At 38.3% G+C, this 17,153-nt stretch overlaps 2 protein-coding genes across 13 annotated transcripts in view; one reads left to right on the top strand and one right to left on the bottom strand.

Moving 5' to 3' along the window:
* The window catches only part of LOC105429890 (uncharacterized), a 169,064-nt gene extending 164,217 nt beyond the window's left edge, over positions 1 to 4,847 (bottom strand). The window contains exon 1 of one of the 2 annotated variants that reach the window (XM_011643121.3): positions 4,059 to 4,847. In XM_011643121.3, the coding sequence (XP_011641423.2) occupies positions 4,059 to 4,209 (151 nt within the window). In that variant the 5' untranslated portion in view covers positions 4,210 to 4,847. The remainder of the gene's footprint in view (positions 1 to 4,058) is intronic. The other variant, XM_089072471.1, reaches the window with a different exon arrangement.
* LOC105429894 (uncharacterized) overlaps positions 1 to 17,153 on the top strand; it is a 208,278-nt gene that overhangs the window by 187,742 nt on the left and 3,383 nt on the right. For 5 of the 11 annotated variants that reach the window (XM_089072479.1, XM_089072478.1, XM_089072477.1 and 2 more), the window contains 2 exons: positions 14,695 to 15,079; positions 16,898 to 17,135. In XM_089072479.1, coding sequence (XP_088928605.1) covers positions 14,695 to 15,079; positions 16,898 to 17,135 — 623 coding nt within the window. Of the gene's footprint in view, positions 1 to 10,645; positions 11,272 to 11,687; positions 11,746 to 11,776; positions 11,940 to 12,434; positions 12,692 to 14,694; positions 15,080 to 16,897; positions 17,136 to 17,153 lie in introns of those variants that run through there. The other 6 variants (XM_089072485.1, XM_089072484.1, XM_025218982.2 and 3 more) reach the window with 6 other exon arrangements.

The following is a 17,153-nucleotide window of genomic DNA, read 5'->3' as shown; positions in this document are numbered from 1 at the left end:
AGTTGGTCCCGTTTTGCGAAAATACGATCTGATGGTTCTCCACGCTTTATTAATTCGGTCTTGTATCGTGATGGGGGAATTGTGGCTTTCCATTTTCCGACATTCGAGTCACTCGTCGAGAAGAGAAACGCGTTACATATACTATATGAACGAGATAGGAGGGGAGGATGGGGAGAGGGGAGGGGGGGAAGAGGAGGAGGAGGGAAAAAAAGAGGAAAAAAAAAACTGGACGTGCATTTCTGTCGCGTCCATCCGGAATCGCGCTCGTCCGAGCGTAAATGACTTTTATAAGCGGCGCAATCAGGCACTAATGATCGGGAACGTGCCGCGCGCACGGGATCATCCTCGTCCCAGGTTCCGCGGATCGATTGATCGATCGATCATTCACGACCGCCGTCAAAACGCCGCGCCGCGCCTCGCCCCGCGCCGTCCGCTAATTCGTCTGTCGCGTAATTAGCTTCGTTTATCGGCCGGCGCCGCGTTCGTTCTCAGCCCGTGTTACCAGGCGTGGGTGTAATCCCGGCCACCGCCGTCGGTGCAAACAATTAACGTTGTTCCCGGTAACTCCGGCGTGATTACCGCAATTTTCGCATGCCGATACTTCGTCAGGCCGGGCGGTCCGCGGCGGCGCGTCGCGATAATCTCGTCGCGGAAACACGCCGAAGCGCGACAGAAGTTTCGTTACGGGACGAGAACGATCGGGAGCGCGGCTTATCATGGTGCATTATAATTTTCACTCGGGCCGCCCCTCCCCGAGCTCCAATTTGTCGAAGCCGAACGTACGTTAATGTCCGTCGTAAAGCGAGCCCCAGGAATTTAATGACGGGGGAAATATTAGCGAGGATAAAAAAAAAATCCCGGAGATACGGGAAGCGATAAAAGTGGAAAGCATATTTCTGAACGACCTGCCGCGCTTTCGAAGTCTAACGAGTAACACGGGAGTAATGAAAAGGATCTTTTATTACGATTTCTTCTTTTTTTTTATTACTTCGCCCGCGAGCGAGCAAAGATGGTAATTTTCGAGAAGGATTTCGCATAACGGAAATATATTGTGCGAATTGTGAGGCGCGTAAGGTGGAGCAGTGGGTAGAGAGAAAAGAGGTGAAGTTTATTATGTCTCGGAAAGGGGAGGGAAGACAGGAATCCCTTGCGACGGGAAGCGGAAATTAACAAAAACATCCTTCGCTAGGAAAAATGGGAGGATAAGGGTCGACAAGAACATCCGAGGGCTGATTGGACATTCGGCAAAAACGGAGACATATGTGAAGATACACACACACACACACACACACACACACACACACACACACACACACACACACACACACACACACACATTTTATACGTTTTATAACAAAATATGATGCTCTTACGTGATAACTCGGCATGATGTTTTCGACACTTTGGATAATTAATAATTAATAAAAAAATAAATAAAGATTAAATCGTCAGTTCTGCGACGAATATCTTGAATTTTGAATTCAATACTACTATCTCATGAATTTCTTGCGCACAATAGAACTCGACGTAAGTAAATTAGCGAAACGCTAATTCGACTCGTGCATGGGGAGAGGAACTTTGAAACTTTAATTTCCTAAACTCTGCCGGTCTCCGCAAAATTGCTTTCAGTCATTGAAAATCGCGACAGTACATAAAACAAAATCTTCAGTACATGTGAATTAGCTCAGTATGCGTAAGATGAACATCGACGGAAATAAAGATTTTTCAAATTCATAGAAATTTACAATTTCTAAGAATTTTATGTTTTCTTCGAGAATCGGATATTTTCTTAAAATCCCTGAAATACAGAAGCGAGCAATGCTCAGTGGTTATTTTCAGAAATTAAAAATTCTAAAAATTTTATTTTTTTTTTTTTTTCGAGAATTTAACATTTTCTGAAAGATTGTAAATATTGCAGAAGCGGGCGATGCCTCAACGGGATTATTTTCAGAAATTAAAAATTTTTTTAAATTTTATTTCTTTTCGAGAATTTGACATTTCCTAAAAGAGGAATCAATAAATATTGCAGAAGCGAGCTTAACAGTTATTTTCAGAAATTAAAAATTTCTAAGAATTTTATCTCTTTTTATTCGAAAATGGGACATTTTCTTAAATAGACGGGCGATGCACTACGGGTATTAACGGCAAAAATGACAAAAGTGATTCGTGCGCTGTATTAACGAGCGTGTCTAACGGAGGTTAACGCCGTGCTGTTTTCTTTAACCGGGTCCGCAGGCCGCAGGGTTGAGCCTTTGCACTCACGAAGTTCAGATAACGAGGCAATTTCATCAAAAAGATAGGATTCTACGTGCGCCGTCGATTATACCGCTTCGATTAAACTTGGGGTTAATTTAACTTTTTTCCTGGGACCTCCCGGATCGAGTATTTCTAAGTTTCTCATTCAGGCTTCGGTAGACGATAAACGCGCGTTTAATCACTGTGTTTTATTCGCCGAGTACTTAACAGGCGAGATCTCCGATAGATTTAGGAAGAAAAGGCGACGTAAGCTACTTATGCAAAACCGACTATTAATGGTTATTAAAAGAATCGTATTCCCATTTGTATGAAGAATACCGGTAGCTTTTATTTGCGTGCGCGATCACGCAACGCGAATGCGTTATTAAGCAGAAAGAAATGATAAAAATATTTTATCTTGTATTAGAGAAAACAAAGATTTTTTTTATCTCATATAATTGTTACAATTGTTTTTCTAAATATTTACAATATTATATAATTTCAAAATTTTTAATAGATTTCATAAAATTGAAATAATAAATGATAATATAATATATAACATATAATTAGTACATAATAAAAATGTACAACTTACGTATATAAAAATAATGCATCACAAATTATTCTTTTATTAGTCGGGAGATTGTTTTCTCTCTAGATAATTTTCTTTAATTTTTTAATCCAATTAAAGGCAATTTTAATCGCGAACGCGATTAAATAATTTTCAATGAGAAGGGATACTTTCTAGATTAATATTTCACAATATGCGAAATGTCTGTTACCAAGAAACCATAATTTCTTAATGAGAAATAGTAGAAGCAATTGCAATTTCCCGGTACAATTTGCTTCGCGTCATCGCGATTTCTATATGTTGCTCCACCAACAATTGCATCGAGCAACGATTTCGATCGACGAGACGGCGGCGGCATTCATTTTTTTCTGTCGAACTGCGCGTGTCGTGCAAGAGAGGCAGGGGGTTTACTACGCAACATAGTAAACATACTACACGCGTACTACGCGCGTACTATCGTTCAGTATCGTTCGTATACTGAATGAAAGCCGCCCGCCAAAAACTTGGAAGCTCTTAACTCGCTCTAAAAATCGATGTTTCTCAAAAAAACAAAACTCACGACACGTGCATATGGCCGGGAAAACACGTAAAATTCATCTTCGGAAATATATTTAAATATAAATTGTTTAGAAAACGAATAAAAATTGCGCAATTTTATCCGCGAGCATGTGTCGAATTATTTTCATTTAGAATTTCACAAATAGTGCAAATAATAATACGATTTTATCGATCGACACGCATGTATTTTGAGAGAATATAATGCACATATCGCACACTTCGAGTATATATTGTCCGTGTATTTAAGATCCGATTTAAAATCATCCGATATAACTTGCGTGCACTTTTTACACGCTAAATGTGAAGAGTAAATTATTTTGAATTATCCGCAAAGAATAAATCAAGAGTAAAACATTTAAACGTCTCGGTGGTCCATATGCGAGAAATCGATGAACCACCTAAGGTGCCTAAGACCTCGTTCGCACGTGACGAGTTCGACGCAGTTCGCATCCCCACGAAAATCTCTGGCGTGCGATCAACGCAAGCCGAATCGCACACATGACATGACGTTCAAAGCGTTCGGACTGCCACGTGACAGAGTCGCGCGGAATCGCGTCGATAAAAAAAAAAAAAAAAGAAAAGCCGGAGTGCACGCCGGAGCTTCATGACCGGCCACGTTCCACTATTACGAGAGGGAAGGGGGGGGAGGATGGGGAGGCGAGAAGCGCGATTTTTCGCTTTTGTCTCTACTCACATTTCTTGCTCTTCTCGCCGACGGCGGTGCCCGACAGCAGCCCGAGGACGAGGGCGACGATCAGCAGGGCGGCGCGCATCCCCCCGCGACGCGTCGCCGCGACGACCCGGCGGCGACGGCCCGCGGCCGTGCCCCAGGACATCGCCGACATGTCTCCGGTGAATCTCAGCGCGCCTCACCAGCCGACACGACGGCGACCGGCTTCTTCCTCCGCGTATTCACCGCCGCACCCGTGCCACCGACGCGACGCATAACCCGCGTGAGCCGCGACGCGAGAGCCCGGCGAGCGCGCGCGACCGTACGCGCGTCGTCGTCGCCGCCGCGGCGGGACGACCCCGAGAGCGACCCGGTGAACCCCGGAGAACCGATCGGAACCGCCGATCGCGCGACGAGTACGCGGCCGGACGACGGCAGCTACCGCCGACGACGCACGTCCCGCGAGAGCGCGGAGTACGTAATTGGCATCCGGATGATCCTCGCTGCTCAACGGGTAATCCGCGATAGCACTCGACTCGCGCGCGACTCCAAGCACTCGGGGACTACGAGGATGACCACGACGGCGAGTATGTCGACGACGACGACAACGGCGACGACCGCCGACCGTCGCTCACGGTGTTCGCGCACTACCGTCGCGCCGCTATCGATCCGCCGCTGCCGCCACCGACGAACGAACGAGCGAACGAACGAACGAACGAACGAACGAGCGAGCGGGCGAACGAACGGACGGATGAACAACTCCCGTCGCCAACCCCGCGTCGACACACCATACAACTTACCCTCCTCCGACCTCACGCCACCCCCGTCAACGTACGCCATCTTGTCACGCGTGCGCCGCAACCTGTTCGAATTTTGGCGTTTCGAGCGCGGGTATTATGCGCCCCGCGACGCCGCGGAACGCGAATTTTCGCGGCGCGTGGGAAACGGAAATGCAAACGGGAGGGATGGCCAGACCAGACGGAATGTTTGCGCCTTGGATGTTTACAGGAGAGAAATAGAGGCCGACTGGCGAGTGTCTTGGGGATCCTCCTAAAATTTTCACGCCGACGGTGACGTCCGCGTGACATATCCCGACTGTCGCTATCCTTCGCTCGACGAGAACGTGACTTTCATGGGAACGATTTACTTAAAAACAAGCTCGGGGGAGATCCTGAATGTTCTCCGGATCTCCCGGCGACTTGTCGTTTGAGCTCCCAGCCACTTCTCCTCAATCCTGTTGATGGAAACGTATCTTTCTTGCGTATAAGAAAACACTTGAGACAAATTATTGCCTCGAGCTTTTTCACTTATTTCTTTGACATGCTTGATATGAATGGTATCATTCTTTATACGCTATATTTAATGTCTAATGTTTGATCTTCATCTCTCTTAGCTGACGTTTCTAAACGCAATACGCAATCTTGCACGGAAAAAACAATTTCGATGAAGTATTTAAAAATTTAGTCAGATACAGTTCTGAAAATATTTTTTGTGTGCCACTTAAATAATTACACGGGATGTTTAAATTGCTAATATCAGAAATTTTTTCAATGTTCTCATTATATTTAAACATGTAATATTTTATGTAATAATTTTGACGCTTCAACAAAATTATTTACAGATCTACATAGATTGAAAAATTTTTATATACTTCGGAAATGTTTTGTATTGTGTATGTATTGTGAAACTATTCGGAATCAATTTCAATTGGAATTGTTTCGTTTTTTTTTTTAGGAAAGACAATAAAAAATTTTTACAGTGCTTTTATTTTTACAGTACCATTATATTTAACGTCCAATATAATTATTTTGATAATCAATAAAATTATTTTCAAATCTATATTCAACTAAATTTTTAGATACTTCAGAATTATGAATATATTATAAAATTATTCGGATTCTGATTGAAATTATTCCGTTTTTTCTGGAAAAATCAATAAAAATTTTTGCAGTGTTATCGTCATATTTAAGCATTCTATATAATAACTTTGATATTTCAAAATTATTTTTAAATCTACATCCGACTAAAAAAATTTTTAGATATTTCAAAATTATTCTGTATAAATGTATTATAAAACTATTCGGAATGGATTCCGATTGGAATTATTTTTCTGAAAAAAATAAAAATTTTTACAATCTCATCATCATCATCATCATCATCATCATCATCATCATCATCATCATCATCATCATCATCATATTTAAGCATTCTGTATGATAATTTTGATGGTTAAACAAAATTATTTTCAGATTTACATTTGATCAAATTTTTAGATACTTCAGCAAACTTTGTTCCGCGTAAACGTATTATAGAACTATTCGGAATGGATTCCGATTGGAATTATCCATTTTTCCTAGGAAAAAGACAATATAAATCTAAAAAAATAACCGAATAATTCCGATCGGAATCCATTCCGAACAGTAATACGAACGCGTCGAGCACTCCGCGAAAATTCGCGTTTTCCGCGATAGAAATTTACTTATCGTGCATCGAAAAGAGTCGACGCTTCGAACACTCAAGGAATGTCGTAGAGTCGCGATGTTAGCACAACGGAAAAAAACATTCCCCATTTCTGACAGAAGAATGCACGAGGAATTTCTCGTTTCCGTTTGCATACAACTGTATAGAGGATTCGCACGAACGCGACGGATAATCGTTTGAAAAATAAGATGATCCATACAAGACATCTCGTAATACGGAATCGAACACTAATACGTCAACTGTTTTCTAATTTGAACGAATTTGCTGTATATATATATATATATATATATATATATATATATATATATATATATATATATAGAAAAAAAAGACTTTGTCATAATATATTTTTTTATCTTTTTATATCTTTTCCCTGATCGTTGCGGAAGAAACGTACTCTTTTAACATGCTGGCTATCAAAGTTGTGGTTAGTGAAATATAGAGATGACAACATCAATGCGATAATCATTCGGAAAATAAGATAATCCGTACAAGATAAACAATTCCATAATAAACAATCAAACGACTGTTTTCTAGATTGAATTTACCACAATTTTTATATTTTCCTCAACTTAATCGCATCGAAAGAAAGAAGTGGATTCTTTAATATGTCACATGCCCTAATTCTTGATAAAATTAATTTATTTGATAAAATAAATTAATTGATAAAATAAATAAAACTGAAAAAAAAAACCGAAGAGTTCTTTCGGCTAATTATTATAACAAAGGGATCAGCAATTTTATATTTCATAATAAACTAAACTTCCGTTCGACTGTTTTTAATTCAGCAAATTTTTATAAGGCGCTATCGTAAAAACTATCAACAAAAAACGAAATAATTGATTTTGATTTCGTATGTTCAAAAACGGCATTGAAAACCAACTGTTTACGAATGACAAATATGACCTTTCAAATTCGCAAAGTTGCGGTTAATGAAATATAAAATTTAGTTATGTATATATGAAATGCCTATAAACTATCGAGTAAACTGGATTATCAAGAGAAATATAATTCGCGGAAGCGATCTCAGATATTGTATTGAGAAGTGAATGATTATCCAACTGCGTCGATAAAACTCCACGTCCTTCGCTGTAATTCAACTCTGTTCTTCCTCTCTTGCCCCGTTTTAATCGCAAAACACGCGATTTCTCACACAATGATCACATTCGATCTAATTCACCTTATCGCTATAAAAATCAATGCGATTTTCCTATTTGATACGGCAAGATTAGAGTAATCGGGATTACGAAGCAGAAAATTGCGTACCTGCTGACGCGCGCGCGCGCACAAAGCAATTTTCTACTTTTCTAAACATAAAACGTCAACGAATATCGGATATCGTAAAAATAACTTGTAATATGAAAATCCATAATTAATATTCAATAAATACTGAGCACATTTGAGTGTATCCAGCAGTATAACGAGAAATGTAAAACATGAATTCATCACTCGGAAGCAGTCGCACGGATTTAGCCGGTTCGATTTTATTCCGTCGGAGGGGAGAAAAAAAAAGCTATCCCGGGGCTTTATAAATGAATTTCAGACCATGCGTATCCTTCCGGTCTTGTTTTACACGATTCGAGCGAATTTCAAAGATTGATGCGAAACAGATCGTTTCGCGTGACTTTAGCTCTCGTATTTTACAAATAGAAAATTTTCGTTCGAGCGCTTCGGCACCGCGCTCCTGCCGCACGGTTCCGAAACCGTCATCGTTAATTTTCAGTGTCATTCTCCCACGGAAATGTTTATGTGCCATCGCGACGCACTAGCCTAGTAATCACGCAACGGCCCTCGAACCGCGGAGGCATGCAACGTACGCGTCCGTTACACCTGATAGCGAGCGGCAACGACGTACGCCCCGCCGTTGATAACGTTATCGTCGACGCGCGATCATTTTTCTCCCTCGATCAAGGCCTGTCGACGTCATTCTGATTAATATTCGCATCAAAAACGCGCCCGAAAATTCGGCCCGGTCGCCGCGCCCCCGTCCCCCCGCCTCCGCTGAACTTTGACCGTAAAAATCTCTCCGGAAAAAACGAAAATCAGCATGCAGTCTCGAATACTCATATACGCGTATTCGCGGATTAGTACCCCTTTAATCGTACCCCTAGACCACAGGCTGACTGATCGGAAAATAGTTTATTCTGAAAGACAATCTACGTCTTTCAGACCGCCGCGCGATGACGCGTTGCGTTATCGGCGAGCTCCTCTTTTGAGAGAATCATCGCATGTTTCCCATCGTGTGATATAATATGCGATTTTTTTCACGTGCCCAACCTGACACTTGAAGATATCGACCCATAAGATAAATAATAACCTTTTTCACACGGAGAGTTTTGCTGACAAATCTAAAAATATATCCAGATCTCAAAATAGTTCTGTTTGCCCATCAAGATTATTATGTAAAATTATACTTAAACGTAATAACGCTGCAAAATTTTTTATCTTTTAGCAACCAATTTGAATGTCATAATTTTAAAAGCGCGACCGCATATTACTTTCAAATCTGTTTCTGTCTAAATTTTTAAATTTGCCAACAAAATTTGTTTTTCTCGTATACACCAAAATATGAAAATGAGTTTGGTTTTTAAGCTTCAGTTTCACTTTTTTTTTGCACGATAAGTGTAAACTGTCTCACTCAATGATACTATCGTGAATCCCAAAAATATGATCACTGTATGAGCACTGATGTGTACAAAAAAAAGCATTTTTTTCTATGAACGCTGTCAAGAGATTGCCGATCGAAACGATCGGCGATAGTGCGAAAAAAATGAAGCCGCTTATCGCCTCCTTTCGAAAATGAAAGTGAGAATCGAAGGTAATTGAACGTTCGTGAACTTTCCATTTATTGATTGAATTAAGGGTGATGGATTACAATAATCGAATATTTACATTCTACACGTCTTTGGTTAGTTAATTAATCAGGCTAAGTAAAGCAATTAATCTGCCTAATAATGATTTGTATACCCTGATGTTTAGTTGCGAGTATCGTTCGAGATTCGTTTGTATTATCTACGAATGAAAATTGTGTTTGCGATAGTCAGTCCGGATAATCTCCAGTATTTAAGAGATGTTTAATTTCTCGGCTATCTTCTAGAAATTTGCGTTGTTTAACAGACTCTGAGAAAACCCTGTATTTTAACCCTGATATTTCAGTAAAAAAAAAAAATTGAATTTTGCATTTTAATTAGAGATATCAAACGACCATCATCATGGAAGAAGCGATTTTGACGAGGTATTTAAAAGCCAGATACAAATCTGAAAATAATTCTAATAGCCTAACAAAATTATTTTTAGTTCTGTATTTGATTAAATTTGTAAATATTTCAGTGAAGCTGTTCTTTCTGTATAATAATTAGTGACTATATTTCTGCAATATATGCACAGATATACATGAGATATTCTATATTTAGGATTTTTTTGTAAAAAAAAAATATTTTGCCGTATTTTAATGACAGATATTGAAACTGTCACTACCTGGAAAACAGTTTTACTGAAATATTTAAACATTTGGCCAGATAGATCTGAAAACACTTGTATTAAACAATCAAAATTATTATGTAGGATGTTCAAATTGATTGATAAATCGAATATCGATAATTTTTGCAGTATCATCACCATGCTTAAACATTCTACATAATAATTTTGATAGTCTAATAAAATTATTTTCAGTTTTATGTTTGGCTAAATTTTTAGATAATTCAATAAAACTGCTGCATGCGGTGATTATATTTCTGCATATATAAATGTTACAGCGATTGTAACATGATTCATGATAATGTTTATGCAGAATTTTAAATAACAAATTGAAATGTCTTTATCGCTCACATTTAAAATCTCTCATCAAAAATAATTCCTGATTTATCGTCCTAAAAGCATGTCCTAAAAACTTTCATTATTTCCTTATATTATTAAAAATTTTCGAAATAATTAGGTGCGATTCTCGATAAACAAAATTCGATTTATTTAACAAATTTTTATATTACAGCATTTTTAGAAATTATTTAAATCTGCTCCGTGTGCTGCTTGAGATCGGCTCTTCTTTTCTTTTCTGATGAATATTTTTGGATGAATATTTCTTCGTCATCGGGGCGATTCTCGCAAATAATTTCGCCAGCCAGTTTTGGTCGCGGTGTTTGCACACGCGCACTTATGTGAGCCTCTGCCTCTATCTGTTTAGCAACATCGTGACGATGCGCGATTATACATACATATATTATACGTACATTGAATGGTCGATACACGGCACGACTGAAATTATCACGGTACACACGGGTCAACGAGTTATCGCGAATACAGAACAGAGCCCGTGAACACATCGTTGCCTGTCAGTCGGCGGGAATCATCGCGATCGCGCGCACGCGGGTCTATTATTACATATTTGTCCAGTGATAGTGAAAATTAATAAATAATGTAGACTCGAGAAATTTTCATTATGCGATATATTTCGAGATAGAGGTGTAAACAAGTCGGGGTTGAATTTGTTATCAACGCTTTTGGCTGAAGAGCAAATGGAATTAAATGGTATCAGTTAAAATCGACAACGTATGTGTGAACTAAGTAATAGAGTGAAGCTGGAATGGAATGTCGTTACCTTTAGTCAAAGTGCACGAGTAAGTGGCGATCGATGAGGAAGATAGGCTCGACGGTCACAAGAAATGCCAGATCACTTTAATTACACGGAAAGAACAGTTTTACTAAAAATTTAACCGGACATAGATCGAAAAATTATTTTGTTCATCAGTCATCAAATTGTGTACGTTCAAAACGTTCAAATTGAGTTGCTGGAAATTCAAAAATTTTTGCAGTATCATTATCGTCCTGTTTTGCGAAATAAATGTTTCGATAGTCTAAAATAATTATTTTCATATCTATATCTTGCCTTTTAGATATTCCTGTAAAACTGTTATCTTTATGTAGAGACGATTGCAAAACATTGGTCATTTAGAATCGCATGTAAAAAAACAGTTTTGTTAAAATATAAAAATATAAAAATGATTGGATGTAAATCTGAAAATAATTTTGTTAGGCCATCAAAATAATTACATAGAATATTTAAATTGATTACTAAAATGTAAAAAAAAATTTGCAGTATTGTCATTATGCTTAAACGTTTAACATAATTATTTTGATGATCCAACAAAAAATTACTTATAACAAAATTATTTTCAGATTTGTATTGGAAATTTTTAGATATTTCAATAAAATCGTTCTTTTTGTGAACCTTGATGTAAGTAAATTTCTTTCTTTATTTATGTTAGAACATATGTTTCCGAGGAAATTAAAAAATAAATGATACCAATCGAGTTTTTGCAATGTGGAAAGTGAATAATAGAGAACAACTATTATAGTGGAGTGGATTGTGGTTAAGTTTAGTCAAAGTGCATGAGGAAGTGGCGGTCGATGAAGAAGACAGGTTCGCTGGTACGTTGCAAGAATGGCAGAATTCTTTAATTAATATTAGAGACGATTACGAAACCTTGATCATTTAGGATTAACTTTGACGCAATCGAATTTCTTTCTCCGTATTATGCCGTCTGTATCGCGATTCAGGAAAGAAGGGCAAGTCGTTGAATTAAATTCGTTTAATCCAAACTGCTTACTCAACCGAGTTCTCACTGTAACTAAACTCGAAACGTAAACGCTTTTCGCGCGATTCATTCAAGATATGTCACTCTATTCACCGCATCCGAAAAAGAATCACTTTACGGAACGTTACGTTGCCTTTCAGCGTGCGTAACGCTTTTCCTACAGGCGGCGGAGAGGTGAAAATTTTCATGGGGATTGAACCCGTGAAACACGATCGCTTCTGCTGACCGGATGATTGACGTGAAATTTTTACGATTCGCCGCGTGGAATCGACACGGAGAAACGGAAGAGATCCGCGAACAATTACGCGAGTTACGTAGCCTAAAAGGAGAAAGGGGCGAGGAAGGAGGGAAACCACAACCGAGGATCGTCGACGCGACGGTATCGGCAAAGTATGCGACGCGCGAAGCGGGAAACGGCGGATTATTAAATTAGAGTCACCATGACGACTGGTTGGAGGTCAAGGAAATGGATGACAGGGTGACCGCCAACAGTCGACGTCCGACGTGCGACGCGTATTAATCGGCGCGGCGGTTCCGATCGCGATTGCGAAGCGAAATGTGACGCACGGTGATTCTCCGAGTACGGTTCGTTAAACACAATCCTATTCCGGGAGATCTGATCACCCGCGCCGATCGGATCGCATATATATATCCGCGCGACCGCAACCACGTGCGATCTGATGAAAAATCGTCGGCTCGCGAACGCAACTCGACGCCGAAACCGGCCTGATTTGCTGATCGATCAGTCAGTCGCGATCATTAGTGTGCCTTGTTTGAAATTGTTATAATTGCACGGGGAGAACGGTTTTGCACTGACAGATCGAAAAATTTGGCTGAATACAAAATAATTTTGTTGGGCCTCCAAAATTACGTACGATTATTCGAATTGCTTGCTAGAAGATAAAAAATTTTTGTAGCAATCATGTTTAAATATTCTATATAATAACTTTTGATAGTCCAAAAAAATTATTTTCAGATCTGTGTCTGATCAAATTTTTAGATTTGCCAGCAAAATTATTCTTTTCGTACGTCGAAATTGTTGGGATTTATATATGCTGTGAATAATTGTGATTGATTTTCTGAATAATTATTGTACTTGCGAAAATAGTGAGATGTTCTTGTAATACATGAACAATTTTGTTAAAGTTTAAAAATGTTGATAGATACAGTTTTCGCGCTCATAATTGGAAAGAAATATTTTACTGAAATATTTAAAAATTTAGTCAGATAAGATCCAAAAATAATTTTATTGGATCATCAAAGTAATTATGTAAATTGATTGCTAGAATATCTAAAGTTTTTCCAATATTATCTCAGCATGCTTAAACTGCTGATAATGCTGTGCTATTCCACATAATTATTTTTTAATAAAATTATTTGTTAAATTTGTGTCTGATCCAGTTTTTAAATATTTCAGCAAAACTATTCTTTTTATTAATTCTTTTATAACAGGATTACTTTACATTCTTTTTATATAGTGGAAGAAATATATCTTCTTTTTTTTGTAACCAGGCAAAGGAAATAGGCTTTGTACAATAAAAGTGTAAAATCGATGATAATTGCTAGATATCTCATGAATAAAAGAAAATATTAAAAAATATTTAATGTTAATGAAAAATTAAATTAAATAATTTGGATACAGTGTATCTTAGTTAAATAATAGCTGATTTAATGAATGGATGAATTCGTCAAAAATCAAATCATTAACAACCACTATAAAATAATACTTTTCTACCTAATTTAAATAAACGGTTACATCCTCTTTAAGGAAAATCTCGTGAAAAAGTTTATAATTATACTAATTAAATGCATCAGCTGCTGTTAAATTTTTGAAGATCTACGGACGCGAGATGTACGTGAGATTTCGAAAGAATAACAATTTTATCGTTTGTTCAGCATATATTCAATGCAAAGTGCATATTTAAGTGACATTGACACAAGATAAGCAAAGATAGTTGAAACGCTGCGTAAATTTCCAACACATTCGCCGGTTTTCGTGAGTCATAAAAGATTTAACGTTTGACGTATTAACACGTATTAACACGAAAATTTTATGCGAGGGCATTCGTCTTATGCATTCTTCGCGTTTGCGCTATTTTTGTAAATCCAATTTGACCAGAATGATTAAGAAGGCAAAAGAGAGCTCGGATAAAATTAATAATAATAAGATACGAACAGAATTCAATCTAATTTTATCTACACATTTCACATTACAAATATTTCTCGAATAACGTGGTACTGCAAAAATAGCCCTCGTGAAAGCTAATTTGGATCTTGCGCTTTTCGATTGATTATCGACTGTATCGCAATAGCATTGCCATTTATTCGTTACGCCGCGTTCGTGGCGGCATATTTTTACTTTATCTTCAATCCTCGAGAGCTCGTCGGAGCGCGGATTTATCGTCGAAACTCGCGCGTGACTCGTCGCTGACAAATCGAGACGAGCGGAATTTATTATCGGCAAGTCGGGATTGCGCGCAGGAGTTCGTCTCGCGCGCGAGTCGCGAGGCACGCGTTCAGGTGCTCCTGTTTGCGGGAATTACGTGAAACCCGATTTTCGCCCGTCCGTCAATCCGTCTTGCTTGCAGGTGGAATTCCCGACGCGCCGCACGTCGATTGGAAAACGTCAGGAGTCGCCGGGCGATGTTTTATCTGGACGGAAGAGACGCCGCCGTCGCGGCGAAATACGACTCGTCGTCGCTCAACGAGGAGGAGAATTTCGGCTGGTGGCTGGGCGATCGGGAGATACCGTTATCGCCTAGATCGAGGATCCGAATGATCAGGGATCATCGATCACCCGATTCGTTCGCGTCGACGTTGTCCTGCCTCGACTCGGATGACTCGGACAGCTGCAGTTTCGCGCGTGATGTGTCGAGGCACGAGCAGGAGAGCGGAATCTGCGAGAAGATCGAGCTGATCTCGTTCGGGGACGATCTGGATATCGATCCGATCGAGGGGGACGCCGGTGACAGGGTTTGTACAATGATGTCATGTTTATTATAATATGTCCCGAGGTTTAAATTCAAACCGCATTCTTATAAAAGGTCCTTTGATCTTAAATCTAAAATCAATTTTCAGAGCAATTTTTGCACACGTAATCTATATTCGCGATTCGTTTCGCAATTAAATTTCACAATTAAATTATCTTGTATATGGGAAGAGCAGTTTTGCTGAAGTATTTAAAAATTTGACTAAGATCTGAAAATAGTATTTAGATTAATAATAAAATTATTATGTAAAATGCTTAAGTAAAAGTTGGTTGTTGATATTTCAGCAATCAATTTAATTATCCTAATTATTTCGATGACTCAATTTATTTTCAGATCTTTCTGGTCAAGTTTTTAAATATTTCTGCGAAATTGGTCTTTTCGTGCAATTATAGGGAAATAATTTTTTATTTCCTGTTGCAAAGATTGTTTTTCTATGTAATTACGGAATAGCTTTATTAATGTAATAATGAATGAAACACGTAATGTAGATAATTTAGTTTCGAAAAGCAATGTGTGAAGCTAAAATATTCAACGGCATTTCTAGAATGACTATTCGGACTGATTGAAATGTTACGGCTGCCCTCACATTCCTGTACTTATTAAATTGAACTATCAATGTTGTGTTGAATTAATAAACCCCCGGATGTGCAGCATAGCGGCGCACTTTATTTTTGCACTCGTCGAGTTTCCTGTTTTCCTTTCGACGAGAATTTATTTACCGTCCGCATACAATCTCCCCGTGTGCACGTAGTTTTCACGGGGTACATTTCTAGAACTTCCACTTGGCGAAACGTAGATTTTTATCTCCATTTGCACGTTTTTTCTCTTCCTCTTTTTGCCCGTCGATTACGTATTACGCGAATGTATCCAATCCGATTATTAGACCGCAAGAGATCGAGTTAATTAGATAACTGGGTAAATAAATGTAAAGGGGTTGATTCGCGCAACCAGTGATCGATATCACTTGCACACGCAAGGATATATCATTCCATAATTGTACTGCAAATTAGTTTACGAATTTATCCGTTCTTTTTTGTAATTTCTCTTTAGTAAATCTACATTTTTCTCGATTTTTTGCTCGTTCTTGTTAAAATTGTAAAATGTTCGATATAATATCACGAAACTCGGTCGCTCCATTGAGACCCAAAAAATACATAGAAAGAATATTTTTACTGACAAATTTGACTAAAAATTTGGTCAGACATGGAAAATAACTTTGTTGGGCCTTTAAAATTATTGTTTTAATTAATTGTTAGAGGATAAGAAATTTTTGTAATATTATCATCATGTTTAAGTATCCTATATAATAATTTTGGTAGGTTAAAATTGTAAAATGTTTGATACGTCATGAAATTTGGTCGCTCCATTGAGATTCAAATAAAATACGGAAAAAACACTTTTGTTGGCAAATCTAAAAATTTGCCAGATTAGAAAATAATTTTATTGGGCTTTTAAGATTATTATGTATGACGTTCAAATTGGTTAAAAAATAAAAAATTTTTGCAATATTGTTATTATGTTTAAATAATAATTAAATAATAATTTTGATGACCAACAAAATTATTTTCAGATCTATACCTGGCCAAATTTTTAGATTTGCCAGCAAAAGTATTCTCTCCGTAGTATAGACGCGATTTTGTAATTTCTTTTTAGTAATCTGATTTTATATTTTTTCAATTTTTTGCTCGCACTTGTCAGAATTGTAAAACGTGCAATATACAACTTTATGAAAATTTATGAAAAATTAGTCATTCCCTTGCGATCTGAATGATTAATAAATATAATCACCGACAATATGCAGAATAGTTTGCCCGCGACCATAAGCAGCGAGATCAATGAAGAATGCATAAATCCCAGTGCCAGCGTCTGCTACACCCCGGAGAGACTGATCAGATCTCAGGAATACCGGATACTCACACCGTCTCCTCGCCGATATGTCTGCTCCCAGGCGAGATTCACCCCGGAGAACGAGGGCAGAGAGTGGAGGTCCCGGCGTTGCCGAAAACGGTTGAACCGTCTCATCGATTCCAAGCAAATCGGTATGCAAAATTTAAAGT

The sequence above is a fragment of the Pogonomyrmex barbatus genome, unplaced genomic scaffold, assembly GCF_055798465.1.
Source record: "Pogonomyrmex barbatus isolate J1 unplaced genomic scaffold, ASM5579846v1 scaffold13, whole genome shotgun sequence".
In the NCBI taxonomy this organism is placed as follows: Eukaryota; Metazoa; Arthropoda; class Insecta; order Hymenoptera; family Formicidae; genus Pogonomyrmex; species Pogonomyrmex barbatus.
This window is presented reverse-complemented; position numbering and strand designations above follow the sequence as displayed.